Source organism: Schistocerca piceifrons, chromosome 1 (assembly GCF_021461385.2).
Source record: "Schistocerca piceifrons isolate TAMUIC-IGC-003096 chromosome 1, iqSchPice1.1, whole genome shotgun sequence".
NCBI classification, from domain to species: domain Eukaryota; kingdom Metazoa; phylum Arthropoda; class Insecta; order Orthoptera; family Acrididae; genus Schistocerca; species Schistocerca piceifrons.
The window spans coordinates 1,070,439,409-1,070,460,217 of record NC_060138.1 but is presented as its reverse complement, the minus strand read 5'-3'; the positions used below and the strand labels follow the sequence as shown (position 1 = coordinate 1,070,460,217).

The 20,809-nt window shown below is 43.8% G+C and overlaps 1 protein-coding gene across 1 annotated transcript in view; it reads right to left on the bottom strand.

The window, feature by feature from the left end:
• The window catches only part of LOC124797797 (solute carrier organic anion transporter family member 74D-like), a 105,663-nt gene that overhangs the window by 64,881 nt on the left and 19,973 nt on the right, over positions 1-20,809 (bottom strand). Inside the window, exon 4 of the mRNA XM_047260814.1 lies at positions 16,202-16,342. Coding sequence (XP_047116770.1) covers positions 16,202-16,342 — 141 coding nt within the window. The remainder of the gene's footprint in view (positions 1-16,201; positions 16,343-20,809) is intronic.

Sequence of the window (20,809 nt, the reverse complement as noted above, 5' to 3'; positions counted from 1 at the left end):
AGATTGGAAACCATCAAACATTACGTCACGCCTACAGACTGCACTCAGAGTGGCCGAGCCTTGGTTGGAGAAATGGCGTGTTAGAGTAAACGTCGACAAGTGCGAAGCCGTTCTGTTCACTAGAAGACCGAAGCAACTGCGCAAACACCGCTACCGCAGACCAATAACTCTACATGCACGCCCAATACGTTTCCGTGAGAAAGTCAAATACCTCGGTGTCTGGCTGGACCGGAAATTACTCTGGGGGGACCACACACAACACATGACCAACCGAGCTAGCGCGAGGCTCAAACAGCTCTATCCTATGCTCAACAGGCGTAGCACACTGAACAGAAGGGTGTCGAGGTCCATGTACATGACACTTATCCGACCCCTGATGACGTACGCAGCTCCTGTCTGGGGATACGCTGCGCCTACACGTCTGCGCCGTCTGCAGCTCATACAAAACAAAGTACTCAAAATCATAAGCAATGCTCCACGATACACACGCATCGCGGACCTTCACCGGGAATACCGACTTGAGACTCTCACGGAGGTAATCCACAAACTCACCACAAGACTATACAGAAACTCCAGACATTCGCAGAACCCGTTTATTCTGAATCTGGGGAACTACGACCACAACCATAGATGGAAACATAAAAGACCAAAAGACATACTTGTAAGGACATAACATCTATGGCCTAGCATACGCAAACATAACGGCACAGGCGAGCCCCTGTTAATCAGACCCATTACTGGATATCCAGCTGGATTGGAGTACACTGCCGAATAACTGGCACCACACAGGGAAGCCGTACCGTACACTGCATGCAAACAAGCTCCACACATCCCCCACACAGTGAGATGATCTATGGCCGATCTCCCACTACTGTATAACGATCTTGATTGTTCCAGGAATGCAGCAGCAGCAACAACTGGGACACATCGCCATCGCTTGTCATGGTAATGATGCATGATACCTATACTAACAAATCCAACCTTGCATGAACTATCGCAGCTAGTAAGCCACTACTGCTCTTACTACCCATACCACTGTCGCAGAGGTTTTTTTCCCACGGCACGTGCCATGGCACTTTTTTTCCTCTGCTCTTCAAATCGCTACCCTCACTCGCGTTTCGTCCACTATCTATCACCTGATGGACCGTGTTAATGCGTAGCCTTACCCAGACGCACGGACAACATCACAGCCCAGCATCCTGTGATCCACATACTAGACAACTAACATGTTTACGGAGGTGACAGTAGAACTTTTGGTTTGGTCACCACGTTGGTGCGGGCGTGGAGGGGCCCCATCTCTTACGTGATGCTAGTGAGCGTTGACGACCTTTCGTCTTTTACCCAATTTATGTCTACGGCTTACGGTTCCTGCTTGCAACTGCTCCGATTTCGAGAACTCTTTGCCAACATGCTGAATCCTACCTTTCAAAGACAGGACGTCGGATAGTTCCAGCAGCAGCTGCTATCCTCATTGTGCTTTTGTTTTATCGTCTCGGTTTTTCCTCTGTATTCCTTCCTTTCGCGCTACTGGTATTATTTACTTTTTACTTACTTACTTATTAATAATAATGTCGTGTGACTAGGGCCTCCCGTCGGGTAGACCGTTCGCCGGGTGCAAGTCTTTCGATCTGACGCCACTTCAGCGACTTTCCCGTCGATGGGGATGAGATGATGATGATTAGGACAACACAACACCCATTCGCTGAGCGGAGAAAATCTCTGACCCAACCGGGATCGAACCCGGCCCCTTGGGATTGACATTCTGTCGCGTTGACCACTCAGCTACCGGGGGCGGACACTTACTTACTTACGTACTCACTTTTTACTCACAAAACACAAAGAAAACGGAAGATATCAAACTATCTATGTAAGAGAGCAGCTCAGTGACAGAAGAGCAGCTCAGTGACAGAGAAGGGTGAGGCATTCTGGCCAGCCCTCAGGGTTCGACGCCTGCCCACCTTGTCTCCGCCAGCCTGAAGCTGCCTGTGACCGTTGTTGCCAGCTTTTTGTGAAAACCATTTCCTGTTTGCACGAATATTCAAACCGAGCATTTTCTAATTAATTCTAATTTCCTATTTAAACTATGTCGAGCTCTTATTTATAACCATTTTTTCAATGTAAGTTAACTGTACATGTCACCTACTCAAAACATTCCTGTTATTAATAAAAAAACTGATAAAGGTACCTGCTTGGAAACCGGAAAGTCAAGAGATCGAATCCCTGTCATACAGTCTGCATTTACCGTAGCTTTCACGTTTTAATGGTGTGAAGGTTTATCAGGAACGACATTTGGTTCGAATTGTGCGTCAAGTTATATATCACCTTTCCCAGACAGGATTATTAGGGTACGTTAGGGAGTCCAATTGAAAGACGTGGCCAGGTCATTGAGCCACGTCGAAGTATTATTACAGTTTTGTGAACATGGTTAGGTTAGGTTAGTGTTGTTTAACGTCCCGTCGACAACGAGGTCATTAGAGACGGAGCGCTAGCTCGTGTTAGGGAAGGATGGGGAAGGAAATCGGCCGTGCCCTTTGAAAGGAACCAACCCAGCATTTGCCTGAAACGATTTAGGGAAATCACGGAAAACCTAAATCAGGATGGCTGGAGACGGGATTGAACCGTCGTCCTCCCGAATGCGAGTCCAGTGTGCTAACCACTGCGCCACCTCGCTCGGTTTTGTGAACATAGCCAAAGCCTTGCAGACAAACAAAAATTACGCGAAGCGAAATGTAGTGTGAGGAGGGCTATGCAAGAGGCGTTTAATGAATTCGAAAGTAAAGTTCTATGTACTGACCTGGCAGAAAATCCTAAGAAATTTTGGTCTTATGTCAAAGCGGTAGGTGGCTCAAAACAAAATGTGTAGACACTCTGTGACCGAAATGGTACTGAAACAGAGGATGACAGACTAAAGGCCGAAATACTAAATGTCTTTTTCCAAAGCTGTTTCACAGAGGAAGACTGCACTGTAGTTCCTTCTCTAGGTTGTCGCACAGATGACAAAATGGTAGATATTGAAATAGACGACAGAGGGATAGAGAAACAATTAAAATCGCTTAAAAGAGGAAAGGCCGCTGGACCTGATGGGATACCAATTCGATTTTACACAGAGTACGCGAAGGAACTTGCCCCCCTTCTTGCAGCGGTGTACCGTAGGTACAGTTCCCCACAGTCGTTTAATGAACAAAGTAAGAGCATATGGACCATCAGACCAATTGTGTGATTGGATTGAAGAGTTCCTAGATAACAGAACGCAGCATGTCATTCTCAATGGAGAGAAGTCTTCGGAAGTAAGAGTGATTTCAGGTGTGCCGCAGTGGAGTGTTGTAGGACCGTTGCTATTCAAAATATATATAAATGACCTTGTGGATGACATCGGAAGTTCACTGAGGCTTTTTGCAGATGATGCTGTGTTGTATCGAGAGGTTGTAACAATGGAAAATTGTACTGAAATGCAGGAGGATCTGCAGCGAATTGACGCATGGTGCAGGGAATGGCAATTGAATCTCAATGTAGACAAGTGTAATGTGCTGCGAATACATAGAAAGAAAGATCCCTTATCATTTAGCTACAATATAGCAGGTCAGCAAGTGGAAGCAGTTAATTCCATAAACTATCTGGGAGTAGGCATTAGGAGTGATTTAAAATGGAATGATCATATTAAGTTGATCGTCGGTAAAGCAGATGCCAGACAGATTCATTGGAAGAATCCTAAGGAAATGCAATCCGAAAACAAAGAAAGTAGGTTACAGTATGCTTGTTCGCCCACTGCTTGAATACTGCTCAGCAGTGTGGGATCCGTACCAGATAGGGTTGATAGAAGAGATAGAGAAGATCCAACGGAGAGCAGCGCGCTTCGTTACAGGATCATTTAGTAATCGCGAAAGCGTTACGGAGATGATAGATAAACTCCAGTGGAAGACTCTGCAGGAGAAGCGCTCAGTAGCTCGGTACGGGCTTTTGTTGAAGTTTCGAGAACATACCTTCACCGAAGAGTCAAGCAGTATATTGCTCCTTCCTACGTATATCTCGCGAAGAGACCATGAGGATAAAATCAGAGAGATTAGAGCCCACACAGAAGCATACCGGCAATCCTTCTTTCCATGAACAATACGAGGCTGGAATAGAAGGGAGAACCGACAGATGTACTCAAGGTACCCTCCGCCACACACCGTCAGGTGGCTTTCGGAGTATGGATATGGATGTAGATGTAGATGTAGGTAGAATGTTAGATTGTACGCGATGTTGATGTAGTGTTTAGAGCCGATGGAGCATGATGACAGCACGTGTGGATTGTAGGAGATAGATGAGATCCAAATAAAAGAGTGAAGCGTTTCATTACTGAACAGTGCAGTAAGCGCGAGAACGTTACAGCAGTGCTCTCTCTGCTCGTAGACGCTACAAGAGAGGCATTGTGTATAAGAGAAAAGTTTATTATTAAAAGTACGAAAGTTTGCTATCTAAAAAGAGTCAGGCGACATATTGCTCTCAACTACCCACATCATGCGAATAATTACGATGAGAAACTCAGAGAGGTTTGCGCTGAGACAAAGATTTAATGTCAGTCGTCTTTTTTTTCTTGCGAAGTAATGGAGTGTGAAGGGTGATGTAGCATAAGTACCCTTCGCCACACAACTTGATTCCTGAGCGGAGGAGAAATAATTTGTACGCTGCTATGATTTACTCCTTTATTTCAAACGTGGGCTGATGTTATTCCGATTATATCTCGATTCTGATGCAGTTCGGACACCTTATTTCTTCAGTTCCATCATCGTATAAGACTACAATACTCACTGGAATACCGCCTAGAAGTAAAAACTGTTACTGTGTTTGTTTCCCTGAATCTGTGCATTACCAGTACAAAACCATCCCGGTGACATTATCACTGCTAATCTTAATGGTCTCTTTGCCGTCTTGCTTAAATGCGAAAGTTTCATGTACTGTAATTTTACAATATTTTACGTTTTTCCATCTTAATAAACTCAAATCTTTAGACGAATAACCTCCCTATTTTCGACTTCTACAATTATAGTTGTGGGTAGTTTTTAACGCTTTTAATAATATTTAGAAGTACGACATACGTAAGTTAACGTCTGAAAAAATGGCAGTTTTCTTTTCTTTTTTATGATCTGCATCTACATCTGCATCCATACTCCACAAGCCACCTGACGGTGTGTGGCGGAGGGTACCTTCAGTACCTCTATCTGTTCTCCTTTCTTTTGCAGTCTCGTATTGTTCGTGGAAAGAAAGATTGTCGGTATGCCTCTGTGTGGGCTCTAATCTCTCTGATTTTATCCTCTTGGTCTCCTCGCGAGGTATACGTAAGAGGGAGCAATATACTGCTTGACCCCTCGGTGAAGGTATGTTCTCGAAACTTCAACAAAAGCCCCTACCGAGCTACTGAGCGTCTCTCTTGCAGAGTCTTCCACTGGAGTTTATCTATCATCTCCGTAACGCTTTCGCGATTACTAAATGACCCTGTAATGAAGCGCGCTGCTCTCCGTTGGATCTTCTCTACCTTTTCTATCAACCCTATGTGGTACAGATCCCACACGGTGAGCAATATTCAAGCAGTGGGCGAACAAGTGTACTGTAACCTACTTCCTTTGTTTCCGGACTGCATTTCCTTAGTATTCATCCAATGAATGTTAACTTAAAAGGTATTTACAGCCAATTATTAGTTTTAGAAATCTGTTCATACCCGTAAAAATCAGCAACTCTTTACCATTTTTATGACATCAGCAGAGCTAACATGAATGGTCTTCCTAATTGCCGCCTGGTTTAAATACGAAATTCCCTTCCAGTTTGAAATGTGTTACCTTCGTGGGCATACGCAGATAAGTACGTGTACAAATATGTGATCTGTAAATGTATATATATGTTTTAAATACTTTAATCTCCATGTACTGCACTCCAACTGTTGTAGACGTGAGAAGAATTGTACCACCACGTATGAAAGGTATGTTTAATCTGCGTTATTATAGGTCAGTCTTAATGACATTAATAATATGTTATACACATGACACGCGTGTCCACGCCTGTAAAAGTGGCAATTATAATTTTAATTTGTAATTTTACTGTGTAGCCATAAAATTATTTTAATAATTGTGTATGTTTTTTAGACTCGTATGTATGAACGCCCGAAAAAGCGGAGGATGTTTGCCATACTTTACTAACATTAGTGGTTTCTTTGTTACGTAACGCTATCATGAGGTAGTTTCAACGATGCGCATATCGATAGAGCTGTGACTTTCTGGGGAAGAAATGGTATCTCTTGCTGTTTAATATCAAAATGCACCTGACAAGAGAATTTACTTCAACTGCACACAACCAACTTACTCCGTTTTATGCGTAATGGTAGCGCTATACACATCCAGATATTTGTAACGAGGGAGCCTCAGCCACGTCATATGACTTACGTGGTTGTGTGTTGAATCTGTTGATTTATCGTATTGTACTGTGGTGTAACACATTGTAGTTCCACAGTTCTGAAGATCCTCGCATTGGGTAAGTGGAACACGTAAAATTAAGCTTCTGGACCTCTAAAATATTAATTATCAATCACGTCAGTGAAACGCGGCGTTAGCATTTCGACATTGTCAGCAGTTTTGTGGCTCGCTTGAGACTGAATGTTTCATTTACAAATTAGAACAGATATCCGCCTCACACGCAACAGTCTTCTGAAGTAAACACGGCATTAAAACGCTGTTTAATTAAAAAGCGTGAATAGGGCTAAGACAAAAGGGAGCACTTACGAAGTCTTATCTTGGCCACGGGGATACCCGTAACGACAAGAAGTTTCCTGAAAATTTACAGCTCGTTGTCTATTCTCAAACTTATATAACGGCTCAAAGTCTCATTTTAACTCTCAAGTTCCGTATACAACAACAACGTTTCGTAGAGATGCAACAGTGCACAGTAATGGCATCAAAATATTCTTGTTGCACAGTTGTGAAAGTGAACACGTACGTAATGAAGAAAAGCACTACAAGTCGATGCCTCTGCAGAGCAGATTTACGACGATTGTTGCAGCAAGAGAGCGTCATTCGAGTATCTCTTTGAAAGTAAATCAGTTACCAGAAGATCGGTCCCAAACTGGGCTTGATCCTAATGAATTTAGTGTGTTTTCTCTTCCTCCGACATATAAATCTGCTTATACAGGGTGCAAATGTTGACAAACCAGAATAACTCGAAAAATAAGCTTCACAAGAAATTATGTATAGAATCCAAAGTTGATTACTTTCGAAGAGGACATCTGCTGGTTCTAAAATTTGCCCCCCCCCCCACAGCCCCCTGGGAGTGTGGAGGGGGGAAACTTTAAAATCTCAAATGGGAACCCCCATTTTCATTGCAGAATCAGATTCCGCTTAAGAAACTACCTACATTTTTCTTAAACATTTGTTTTGATTCTTGGTAGTTGGCGCTGTAATTCAAGAAAATGTATGTTCTTATTTTTGCGTAGGATATGGCTACGAATAAATAAAAAATACTTATTTACTTCGTAAATTTTGAATCGCTAAAACTAAAAATCTCTCTCTCTTTCCATAGGGTGAGGTTTGAGAGAGAGGGATTAGAGTTCTACAAATGTTGACCCAAATATTAAGTTAATATTTGGGTCAACATTTGTAAGTATTTTTAAGAATTTTTATTTATCCGTAACCATATCCCACACAAAAATAAGAACATGGATTTTCTTGAATTATAGTGCCAACTACCAAGAATCAAAACAAATATTTAAGACAAAATGTACGTAGTTTGTTATGTAGAATCTGATTATGCAACAAAAAATAGGGGTTACCATTTGAAATTTTAAAGTTACCTCCCGCCCCAGCCCCACGGGACTGGGATGGTGGGCTAATCTTAGCAATAGCAGATGCCCTCTTCGAAAATAACTAATTTTGGGTTCTACACTTTTTTCGTGTGAAGCTTATTTTTCGAGTAATTCTGGTTTGCCAATTTAAAATTTACATCCTGTATAACAGAGCGCCCCTAATAACCTGTTAACGAGTATTCCAAACCACAGTGTGATATTGTATTTGACATATATTTGTGACGCTTCCAGGATGAAAGCTATGTTTAAGCTCGTTAATAACACTTGCATCAATGGTATATCAACTGTAGTTTTGTCGCTCACCACCATCATCATCTTCCATCTGACTGCATTGTTCCCGGCGTTCCCCAAGGAAGTGCTATAGGCCCTCTGTTGTTCCCGATCCATAGTAACGAAATAGGAGACAATCTTAGTAGTCGTCTTAGATTGTTTGCAGATGACGCTGTCATTTGCCATATTGTAAAGTCATCAGATGACCAAAACGAATTGCAAAATGATTTAGATAAGATATCTGCATGGTGCGAAAAGTGGCAATTGACCCTGAATAAAGACAAGTGGGAGGTTATTCACATGAATACTAAAAGAAATCCGCTAAATTTCGATTAGAGATCAGGACCCACACAGAAAAATTTAAGTGCTCGTTTTTCCCGCGCTCCGTCCGAGAGTGGAACGGTATAGAGACAGCTTGAAGGTGTTTCATTGAACTTTCTGCAAGGCACTTTATTGTGAACAGCAGAGTAATCATCTAGATGTAGATGTAGATGAAGCCTCCTTTAGACATTTCTATGTAAGTGGGGCGTTCAATAAGTAGCAGAACACTTTTTTTTTCTTTTTGTAAAAACAGATTTGTTTTATGTAGCATTCCCCATTCTTTTGGCTACAAAACCCTATTTTTGAATACTATCTCCGCTCAATGCGACGGCCTTACGTCATCTTACTGGGACGACCTGTGTGCTCGTACGGTATCACTCAAATGGGTTACGTCGAAGCCAACGTCTTGATGCATCAATAATCTCCCATCCCTCATGTACTGCTTCCCGTGGAATGCATCCTTCATTGGGCCAAAGAGATGGAGGTCAGAGTGTATGATGTCCGGGCTGCAGATGAATCAGGGGAACAGACCAGTGAAGTTTTGTGAGCTCCTCTCAGGTACGCAGACTTGTGTGTAGCCTTGCGTTGTCATGGAAAAGGAGAAGTTCGTTTGCATGTTTGTGGCGAGGAACACGCTGAAGTCGTTTCTTCAGTATCTTGAAGGTAGCGGGATACACTTTGGAGTTGATAATTGTACGATGAGGGACAACATCAAACAGCGTGACCCCTTTAGAGTCCTAGAGGACCGCCACCATTACTTTACCGCCTGAGGGTGCGGATTTGCACTGTTTCTTTGGAGAAGAGGTGGTGTGGATTGCCGTTTTGTTTCCGGTTCGAAGTGGTGAACCCATATTTCATTGACGTGTCGATGTGAAATTTTCACCATCAGCCTCGTAACGGCAAGCAATTCCATACAGATGGTCCTTCATTGCTCTTTGTAGTTTTTTGTTAGGAGGAGAGGAAGCCGGAGGGCACACTCTTTTGAGTGCCCCAAGTGGTGGATGAGTTTGTCACCACTACTAACAGAAACATCAATTCAATCAGCGAGGTGTTTGATTGTGATCCGTTGATCACAAGCCTTTGAGAGTGTCCACACGTTCCACGCACGAGGAGTCACAACTGTGTGTTGTCAGTCGACACGCAGCACATCGGACAGGTTTGCGCTACCTTGTTGCGATGATGATAGACGCCTAACCCAACGACTCCCCGTGCTTTTGTTCACTGGCAGGTCATCGTAGACATTCTGAAAGAGCCTATGAACATGTACAATTCTCCGGTTGTCCGCCAAGTGAAACTCAATGACATTTCTCTGCTTGGAACTCATCTCCGTTACAGACGCCATTTTTAAGGCCACACTTATGGTGAGTGGCTGAAGCGGGAATATTCCGCGATGTCTCAAAACAAATTCCGTATTTTTTTGACCTAAAGTGGCCGACAAAAATATGTTGCATTACATACTGAATGCACCTCGAACAACAGGCTGGAGATACACGCACCCGTGTTGCTCGTCCATTACTTCCACAGTCAGCTACCCCACTGCGTTTACGTTGTGAGTGAACGAGGTGGTACAGTGTCTGAGCCACTGGTCTCGCATGCGGGAGGACAGCGGTTCAAATCACGTCTATTGGTCCATGCTTTCCGTAAATCACTTAAATCCAGTGCAGGGATAATCCCTTCGAAAGAGACACAGCCGGCTACCTTCGTTATCGGTCCCCAATAGGAGATTGTGCTACATCTCCAATGATATCATCGTCGAAGGGACCATCAATCCCAGTATGCATGGATCTCTTAGAATCCAGCAAAGAGCTTCTCTGGTCCATCTACCATCTACTCAAATTACTCCAGTCTGATAAGTGGTCCCAAACCTTTCCACTCAGCAAAGAAGACACTCGCCGATCTTGCATCGCACTGAAATGAGTGGACACTAAAAAAAGGTAACAGTAAATCTCTGATGGTTTTGTTTGTGAAATCTTCTAATAGAATATCACACCGTCACATATTGAACAATTTTTTTTTTTAGGTACGTTTCCGTTGTGATTCAGTCTTCAGGAATTCCTATGTTCGGTGCAGTTAGAGGAAGAACACTGCTCCGTCACAGAAACCACAAAATTACTTGAGAACGGAGTAGCTCATGGTATGTTCCTGTACAACATTTGCTTACTCGTACAGCGCAACGCCCAGCGTGCTATCTTGAAATCCAAAAGGAGTGCCAGACCCGCATCGAATCTGCGCGATGGATTAGCGACCGTCATTGATGCAGTGCCGGGCCTGAGAGCGGTTTTTCAGCGGTTCCCCACGCTTCTTTAGGGAAATACTGGGCTCGACCCCAATTTCCGCATCACGATACACATACAGTTAAAATACGATCGCGCACATAACAAAGCTGGAGAAGGATGGAACCAGGGGTTTACATTGGCTGCAAATTAATGCACTAAATAATCACTTTCAGACACTATTGTCCAAGCGACAAGCATGGTAACAAGTCATTGTAGAGGAGTTTGTCCTTAATTGTTGGGTCAGTAACATGTTTGCGCTTGTTTTTCGCGCGCACGTCGCAACATTAATAACTGTTTATCTGCAAGGTAAGCGAAAGTGCCTTACCTATTTGTTTTCTCTTTCATAAAATCTCTGAACACATGTTAAGTGTTTTATTTTAGTGCGTTTGGAGGACGTTTATTTTTTCAAAAGGCTTTGTGCATTCTGAACTGTACTTAACCTCAGAGGTCGGGGCGTAACGGAACGAAGTTCTGTTGTGCCCCAGGTAGCGTACCATTCTTCACTGGTGTTTATTTATTAGTATTCATATTTATTCTAACACTTCTAAGATACGTTACTATATTTTCAGGTTTTTCGTATTGCTGATAGTGACAGTACTTCTTTCATAGATGGTTAGCAGATACGAACGCAAAACTAATCATCAAAGTTGGTCTATAAAAAACATGGTGAAGGCAGTGACAGCTATTCTGAAAAAGGAAAGTTGATTTAGGAAAGCCAGTATTCAGCACAGCCTTCCTAAAACAACTCTTCAGAGGGCAGTTCAGAACGAACTTCAAAATGAGACTTTCCAAACTGATAACTGAATGGGAAAATTTCGTTGTGTTATCTGGAGTGAGCTACTGTTAGAGAATGTCTGTTATTTAAAACACATAGATGGCAGATTGTTTGAATTGACAATGGAGGAGTTCACAGCGTTAGCTATTCAGTTGGCAGAGAAAAAGAAACAAAAGCACTCGTTTACTAACGAAATGAAACTGACGGGTGATCAATGGATGCTTCAGTTTCTGTCGAGGAATCTAGTACTCTGCGGCTTGTAAATTCATATGCTTATTGTGTTTTTGCTAACTGTAGGAAATATGATTAGGTTTTAGTGTTTAACTCACACTATATTGGAGTTATGATTCAGGTTCCGTTCTGTCACCGGTATGGGGACCAGTTCTCATCCTGTTTCAATTTTTTTATACTATGTGCCATTGCGGCTTTACACCTCATTCCTTTGTTTCACTGTTTAAAGTATGCATTAAATGTCATGCAGATTTTTTTGGCTTCTTCTCTGCTGTTTCAATTGAACTCTGGTCATTTTAATATTAGCGTCACCCTGCACAATTCACAGACTGGTGGAACACTCGACTTACCTGCCTCAGGTTGTGGCGACAGGAAACGCATCCGTCCTCAAAGTTAAATATTAAAAACGAATTGTCAAATCTTGAGTGTAGCGAGCCCATCCTAGATGAGTAATCGCTAAGACGAAGAAGAACAAGGAGAAGAAGAACAAGAAGATGATGAAGACTGTACTCGTATAACACCTAAAGACGAAAAAGTGCAAAAGCAAAAAACCCATGACAGGTGGTATGGTGTTTGTGCAGTCTAAAGTAATAAACTAACATCATTCACCGTACATGGTATCCGTCACGTTTATGAGTCAGATTTGTATAGATACATTTAGGGGTACGTTGCAGTATTGAATAAGGGATTTAGCCCACTAGAATTCATCATGCTAAGTTATCTGTTGATAATACACAAATCAAAAAAAGTTTTGAATCAGCTCGGTTCCAAGAGTTCTGGAACCTCTATAGAAAATTGGAATAGAGGTCAACATAAACATCATTTCCGCCCTTTTTATTGCTCATGAAAACGACACATTGCATGTTATACCACCATACAGGGAGATCTTTAGAGGTGGTGGTCCAGATTGCTGTACACATCGGTACCCCTAATACCCAGTAGCACGTCCTCTTGCATTGATGCATGCCTGTATTCGTCCTGGTATACTATCCACAAGTTCATCAAGGCACTGTTGGTCCAGGTCGTCCCACTCCTCAACGGCGATTCGACGTAGATCCCTCAGAGTGGTTGGTGGATCACATCGTCCATAAACATCCCTTTTCAATCTGTCACAGGCATGTTCCATAGGGTTCATGTCTGGAGAAGATGCTGGGCACTCTAGTCGAGCGATGTCGTTATCCTGAAGGAAGTCATTCACAAGATGTGCACGATGGGGGCGCTAATTCTCGTCCATGAAGACGAATGCCTCGCCAATATGCTGCCGATATGGTTGCACTATCGGTCGGAGGATGGTATTCACGTATCGTACAGCCGTTACGGCGCCTTCCATGACCACCAGCGGCGTACGTTGGCCCCACATAATGCCACCCCAAAACAGGAGGGAACCTCCACCTTGCTGCACTCGCTGGACAGTGTGTCTAAGACGTTCAGCCTGACCGGGTTGCCTCCAAACACGTCCCCAACGATTGTCTGGTTGAGGGCATATGCGACACTCATCAGGTGAAGAGAACTTGATACCAATCCTGAGCGTTCCATTCGACATGTTGTTGGGCCCATCTGTACCGCGCTGCATGGTGTCGTGGTTGCAGAGATGGACTTCACCATGGACGTCGGGAGTGAAGCTGCGCATCATGCAGCCTAGAGCACAATTTGAGTCGTAACATGACAACCTGTGGCTGCACGAAAAGCATTATTCAACATGGTGGCGTTGCTGTCAGGGTTCCTCCGAGCCATAATCCGTAGACAGCGGTCATCCTCTGCAGTAATAACCCTTGGGCGGCCTGAGCGAGGCATGTCATCGACAGTTTCTATCTCTCTGTATCTCCTCCATGTCCGAACAACATCGCTTTGGCTCACTCCGATACGCCTGGACACTTCCCTTGTTGAAAGCCCTTCCTGGTACAAACCAGCAATGCGGACGCGATTGAACCGTTGGATTGACCGTCTAGGCGTGGTTGATCTACAAACACGAGCCGTGTACCTCCTTCTTGGTCGAATGACTGGAACTAATCGGCTGTCGGACCCCCTTTGTCTAATAGGCGCTGCTAATGCATGGTTGTTTACATCTTTGGACGGGTTTAGTGACGTCTCTGAACAGTCAAAGGGACTGTGTCTGCGATGAAATATCAACAGTCAACATCTACCTTCGGAAGTTCTGAGAACCGGGGAGATGCAAAACTTTTTTTGATGTGTGTATTTCAAATACCCTCTACAACCAGGTAGAGGCGGTGAGATAACCGACAGCAAAATCTTCCCCAGTTGAGTACTAGTTCTTGTAAAAGTTCATACGGCAGTCCTTCCCTGCCATTAGTTTTTATTGTACTGAGAATTTCTTATTTGCATATCTTCTTTGAATTGATGGACGGTGATCGTAAATAAGAATGAGTTCACAAATGACAAGAGCGAGGGGCGTTCAATAAGGAATGCAACACCTTTCTTTTCTCGGAAAATCTGAGTTCAAAAAATGCATAATTTGTTGTGAGAGATCGTGGAATATTCCCGCTTCATCCCCTATAGTTCCATGAAGTTCCGATAGGTGGTGGCGCTATAATTAGCTTTCACTATGACGTCTGTAGCGGAGGTGCGTTCGAAGTAGACAGCTGTCACCGAGTTTCTTTTCACAGAAAACCAGAGCGTTTCATAGCCGCTTGCAGACTGTTTACGGAGACCTGGCAGTGAACAAAAGAACGGTGTATCGTGTTTCTAGGTGCCTATCATCATCGCAACAAGGTTGCGCAAACCTGTTCTAATCTCCCGCGTGTCAACCGACCACGCGCAAAAGTGACTCCTGCAGTGTTAGAATGTGTGGTCCTCGACGGATCATAACCAGACGCCTCGTCGCATAACTTCTCAGTTGATAATGCTGACATATTCGTCCATCATTTGCTGTACTCAAAGGGGTGTGCCCTCTGGTTTACTCGCCGCCAAAAAGAAGACCATAAAGAGCAACAACGCTTTTATGAACCAAATCGTTGATGTATCATATAGAGAAGTAGGCTACTTCATCGTTTGTATCTCTAGGAGCGAGCGACAACCACATTCTAAACATCTTCTTATTCTTTGTGACTCTCTTAAACAATTTTTCGGATTCGTGGAGATGTGTTCCGTCTATGCAACTAATTGAAGGCAGTTTATTCCCATAAGCGTTTCGCTTCTTTTATTTGTGACGCATGACCACAAATAAAGGAAGCGAAACGCATATGGCAATAAATAAACTGCCTTCAGTTAGTTGCATAGACGGAATGTACCTCCGTGAATTTTCAAGCGACTAACGAACGACAGAAAACAGAAAAAATTACGAATTTTTCGGGCGTTTCTATAGATGTATTTGTACAATGTGGTACTACACTCCATTCATAACTCATATTCAGAAACGTAAAATCCAAAACAACACGTCGTCTGAATGAGAATAAAATGGCATAATGTGACATTTGCGACAGTTCCAAGAACACAGAGAATACTGTGTCGTTATCATGCATTCATGGAAGCCCGTGGCCAGCGAAATCTGAACAGTATTACATACTCTAATCACACTTTTCAGTACTGTGAAAAATGGCATGCCTGTGTCGGCTGCTAGACGCTTCGAGTTCGTGCCGCTGTGGCGCTGCAGTGCGCATGCGCGGATCTGAGGCAGATTGCTTTTCATTGGCTGGCGCGAGGAGAATTGACAATAGCGTTTCGGTTCGCTAGAACCGTTCGGCATCGCTTTCGAAATGCTTACTGAATCATGTTGGGACTCTGTTTCGAAAACAAGATTGTTCGGTGCGGTCGAGTACCGAACCTATCGGCAAAATGGCGGAAAGGTCCAGAATAGGGCCCAAGGATATTGAAGAAAGGACTTCAGCCTGTTCGTCGCCACAAACATGCAAACAAGCTCCTCCTTCTGTAGACAACGCGAGGCCTCACACAAGTCTGCGCACCCGAGAGGAGCTCACAAATCTTCATTGGACTGTTCTCCCTCATCCATCCTACCGCCTAAATCTCGCACCCTCTGACCTCCATCTGTTTGGCCCAATGAAGGACACTCTCCGTGGGAAGCAGTTCGTGGATGATGGGGAACGTTATTGATGCAACAAGACGGTGGCTCCGACTTCGACCAGCAGAGTGGTACAGGAGGGCATACAGGGTCTCCCAGTAAGGTGGCTCGCACTGAAGGACGTTGAAAAAGAAGGTTTGGTTGCCTAATCATTGGTCAATACTATGATGTCTTGGAATCCTGAATAAAACCAATCTGCTTCAGAAAAGTGAGTTGCATTACTTCTTTATTACTGAATGGAGTGATTCCCACTAAATGGGATTTAAAAGAAAAGAAATATTTTTGAACGGCAAAGCAACCATAATAACTCTATACAGTTGACGGCAACTGAACACCTACTTATACTCTGATACTGACAATCGCATGTTGCTAACAGAAGTACATTGGATTGACACTGCCATCATCAAAGTCAGATAGCTCTCGAAACTTTTGGTGCGACCCCCGTAGAGACGCTGGTTACTTACCAACCCACCAGGCACCGAGCCAGCGTGGGTCCTTAGTGGTGATGGTAGGCGTCAGGGCGGGCGCGATGAAAACTCTCAGGCACGCTGACGCCAGCGCGTAGCCGATGGCTGGTCCCAGCATTCGCAGGAAATACGAAAAACCTGCACATCGAAAACCAGCACACGTCAGAGGTTATTACAATGAAGGAAGCTGAAGTCAGGACATCTGTAATGTTGCAATACTTAACCTTGACGAAACGCTTTTCAGATAATTGTGATTCAATTTTCTCCAGTAGGAAGCATGCTATTATCTAAACCGTTTTCATATGCCACTAGTTTCTCTTTTCCGATGTATTTATTACGCCTCATGACCCTACCACTTCGGTAAATGCACATTCATTTTTAATTTTTATTGTAAGAATCACTAAAAATAAATTAAATTAGGATCAGAAGTCTTTTTCAATATATTTTTGTTTCTGAATCTAACAAAACTATCATCAAAAGCAAATATTTTTAAAAATACAAATACAGAATATGTTAGGGAAATTGATGTACATTTTTATTTTCCAGTACAACTCTGGCACATCTAGAACAGTTGTTACACATATGATGTACTACTCTGGAAGGAACTGCTGGTAAGGTTCTTCTAACATTCCTACATGTAAGGGTGAGAGTGAAATCACAGATTCCTGGAGTAATTCTAACCATAATCGACGCACGTATAATATACTGTCTTAAATAAAATGCTGCTGGAACGAGACCCCTAGCAGCTCTAGGTGTGGGAGTAATGGCGGAAGGAGATGACATATAAAAGCAAGAATAATTCTGGAACGTCTGGAACAATTTCTAAGACAAGTCATACACATTTCACACTCTAAATGGAAAAGAATAAATATGGAATGAAAGACTCCTAGCATGGCTAGAAGGGTTTGGGGAGCAATAAAATCTCTGCAACAGGTACACAAATGACTTAATGCCAGAAAAAAATTAGTGTGGTAGTACGACATGTGGTGGACCGCCCGGATAGTCACGCGCTCTCACGCATTGCTTCCCGAGCGGGAAGGCGTGCCGGTCCCCGGTACGAATCTTCCCCGGCGGATTAGTGTCGAGGTCCGGTGTGCCGGCCAGCCTGTTGATGCTTTTTAAGGCGGGTCCCCTTATTCCGCCTCAGTTACACTATGTCGGCGATTGCTGCGCAAACACAGTCTCCACGTACGAGTACACCATAATTACTCTACCACGCAAACATTTGGGTTTACACTCGTCTGGTATGAGACGGTCATGGGGCGGGGGGGGGGGGGGGGGGGGAGGTGGTCCACTGTCGGTCGAACCGCACCATAACCCTGAGTTCGGTGTGGGGCGGCGGCGGTGGGGTGGGTGGACTGCTGTGGCCTGTCGTGGGGTTGTGAACCACTGAGGGCTACGGCGGGACGAAGCCTCTCCTTCGTTCCTATGTCCCCTGTTCAATACACCATACACACAAAACATGCGGACCACTTCTAACGGTGCGAACTAAGGAGTCTGCGAGTAATTTCAACTAAAATTGTTTTACTGACTTGAGTAATAAGAAGAGAATTCAGTAAGGGTTGTCACTCCATCGCCCTTACGTTAGGGGTGTGATGAGAAGGTAGTGAGATTCCGCCTCATAAAGTCCACAGTATAATAATCAGAAATAACCAATATCTGTCTTGAACTCAAAGTATTATGTGTTGATAAGCTGATCGGTGACAGTCGCGATGTCACATTTGTTAAATTAATAGTAGGTAATTAATTTAGAGTTCATTTTATCACTGTTCGTCAGAGTTGCAATTAAACAGATCAAAGATCTTAAAAGTTCGACAGCCATCTGGCTTTGATCACTACCTATGAATAGTGAGGTTCGCTGCAAACTATAACTACTGTGGAAATAGGGTTCTGTTTCGAGTACACTTTTCTAATTTAACTTGTATACATGTTTCGGTGAAGTTTTATCAGACTCAGACACACGCACAAAGACACACACACCACAGAGCCTGCTGTCAATATAAAGTTCGAAATTACCGCCCATAGCATTTACAGATGAATACCTCGTAAACAGTTTTGCAGTGTGGCACGACAAAGTGGAAACAACAAAACGTGAGTGCACAGAAAAAAAATGGCTCTGAGCACTATGGGACTTAACAGCTGAAGTCATCAGTCCCATAGAACTTAGAACTACTTAAACCTAACCAACTAAGGACATCACACACATCCATGCCCGAGGCAGGATTCGAACCTGCGACCGTAGCGGTCGAGTGCACAGAAATTACACTCACAGTCCCCCACCATTCACCAATTTACAAAGCCCGTCACAAATAACATGCTCTCAAAACATTTTTGAAAGCTATTACATTAACCAAGCAAGAAACAGTTGAAGCAGGGCTCTGGCCACGGCGTGCCAAACTTCATGTGTGAAGCGTGTGCGAGCCCCATACGGGTCAACGCCTGCTACTCGGCTTTGTTCGGTCATTCTCGGTGGCAACCTCAAGAGCGCGACATTTCATTTAGCATTTCGATGCGGCATTTTTCTGTCAACACGACTCTGTGAGTTCGGCAGAATCGTGGTATCAGCGCTGTTCACATTTCGCTTTTTCTTCGTGGTATGAAGAACATTCACAGGTCCAGTAGCTGTTTGCACAAAAAGAGGCAGTCCAGCGACCTACCGTGACAAGCCATTAAAGTGAATGGGAATGACAGAAGTGACAGATGAGCATTCACAATTCACATAAGCGACGGGTACTGCATTTTTGTTGTGAAATGACATTACAACATCATGCAGATAGAATTTAAAGATTCATTTGACAATGAAATAGCAAAAAATTACAACCATCAACAGATTGTGTTCGTTGTCCTGTACGCAAGAAGAGCACTGAGCTAAATTTACAAGCATGCAGCATGTGAAGAAATTGGTGGTACGAATAGCAAAATTTCTGAAGTCGCTCGCATTATTGTCACTTGCAACAGTTTTCAGTAGAACTGAATGAAGAGTATGAAGGCTTCATTATGTTACTACACAGTACGTTGGTCAAGACAACGGGCATGCCTGGAATGATTTTTCGATTTAAAACTCACTTTTGTTGACCTTATGAAGGAAAAACGAATTAACGAATTAACAGCCTTTGAACCCGGATAGTACTTGGAGCTAGATGCATGGGACATTTCATTTCGGAAATCGGTAGCGAAATCAGAGTACCGAGATCCACAGTGCCAAAAGTATGCCGAGAGTACCAAATTTCAGGTGTTGCCTCTCGCCACGGACACCGCATTGGCCGACGGCCTTCACCTAACGACCGCGAGCAGCAGCATTTGTATAGAGTTATCAGAGCTAACAGACAAGTGACACTGTTAGAAATAACCGCAGAAATCAATGTGGGACATACGACGAACGTGTCATTTATGGCAGCAGATGAGAGACGCGAGTGCCTTTGCTAACAGCACGATATAGTCAACAGCACCTCTCCTGGGTGGGTGTACATATCGGTCGGACCCTAGACAAGTTCAAAACGGTGGCATTGGCAGATGAGTCCCGATTTCAGTTGGTAAGAACTGATGGTAGGGTTAGAGTGTGGTTCAAGCCCCACGAAGGCATGGACCCAGCTTGCCATTAAGGTACTGTGCAAGCTGATGGTGACTCCACAAAGGTGTGCGGTGTTTACATGAAATGAACTGAGTCCTCTGGTCCAACTGAACCACTCATTGACCCGAAATGGTTATGTTCGGCTACCTGGAGACCGTTTGCACCCATTCATGGACTTTATGTTCCAAACAACGATGGAATTTTTATGGACGACAAAACGCACGTCACTAGGCCAGAGTAGTTTGCGAATAGTTTGTCGAACATTCTGGAAAATACGGGAAAATGCTTTGGCCATCCACTTCGCCCGACATGAATCCCATCGAAGATTTATGGAACATAATCGAGAGGTCAATTCGCGCACAAAATCCTGCTCCGGCAACACTTTCGGCTATGGAGGTCGCGTCGTTCACTATTTCTTCAGGGGACTCCATGACACGTCGAAGTTCTGCTCTACGTCGCGAAAAATGAGGTTCGACCCGATATTAAGAGGTATCCCACGACTTTTGTCACCTAGGTGTATTTCACATACGTGCAAATACAACCTTATGGGCCGGCCGGTGTGGCCGTGCGGTTCTAAGCGCGTCAGTTTGGAACCGCGTGACCGCTACGGTCGCAGGTTCGAATCCTGCCTCGGGCATGGATGTGTGTGATGTCCTTAGGTTAGTTAGGTTTAAGTAGTTCTAAGTTCTAGGGGACAGATGACCTCAGTAGTTAAGTCCCATAGTGCTCAGAGCCATTTTTTTGAGCCACAACCTTATGGTACTTTTAACAGTTAAGTTTGGGACCAAAATTTTCTTATACCTTTCACAGTTGTTCAATGTATTCAGCCCGGATGTACACATAGAGTTCCTCACAAAAGAAAAAAAAAAAACTCCTACGACTTACGGTGAGATCAGGTGACCTTGGTGGCCAGTGGTACAAAACAAGGTTCATACGCCGCTTACAGGCGATCCATCATTGAGACCGCTCGTTGTCAGGAAATATTCTTACAGGAATGCGTAACTGACTTCCACATGTTGAAATGGAGAACGCAA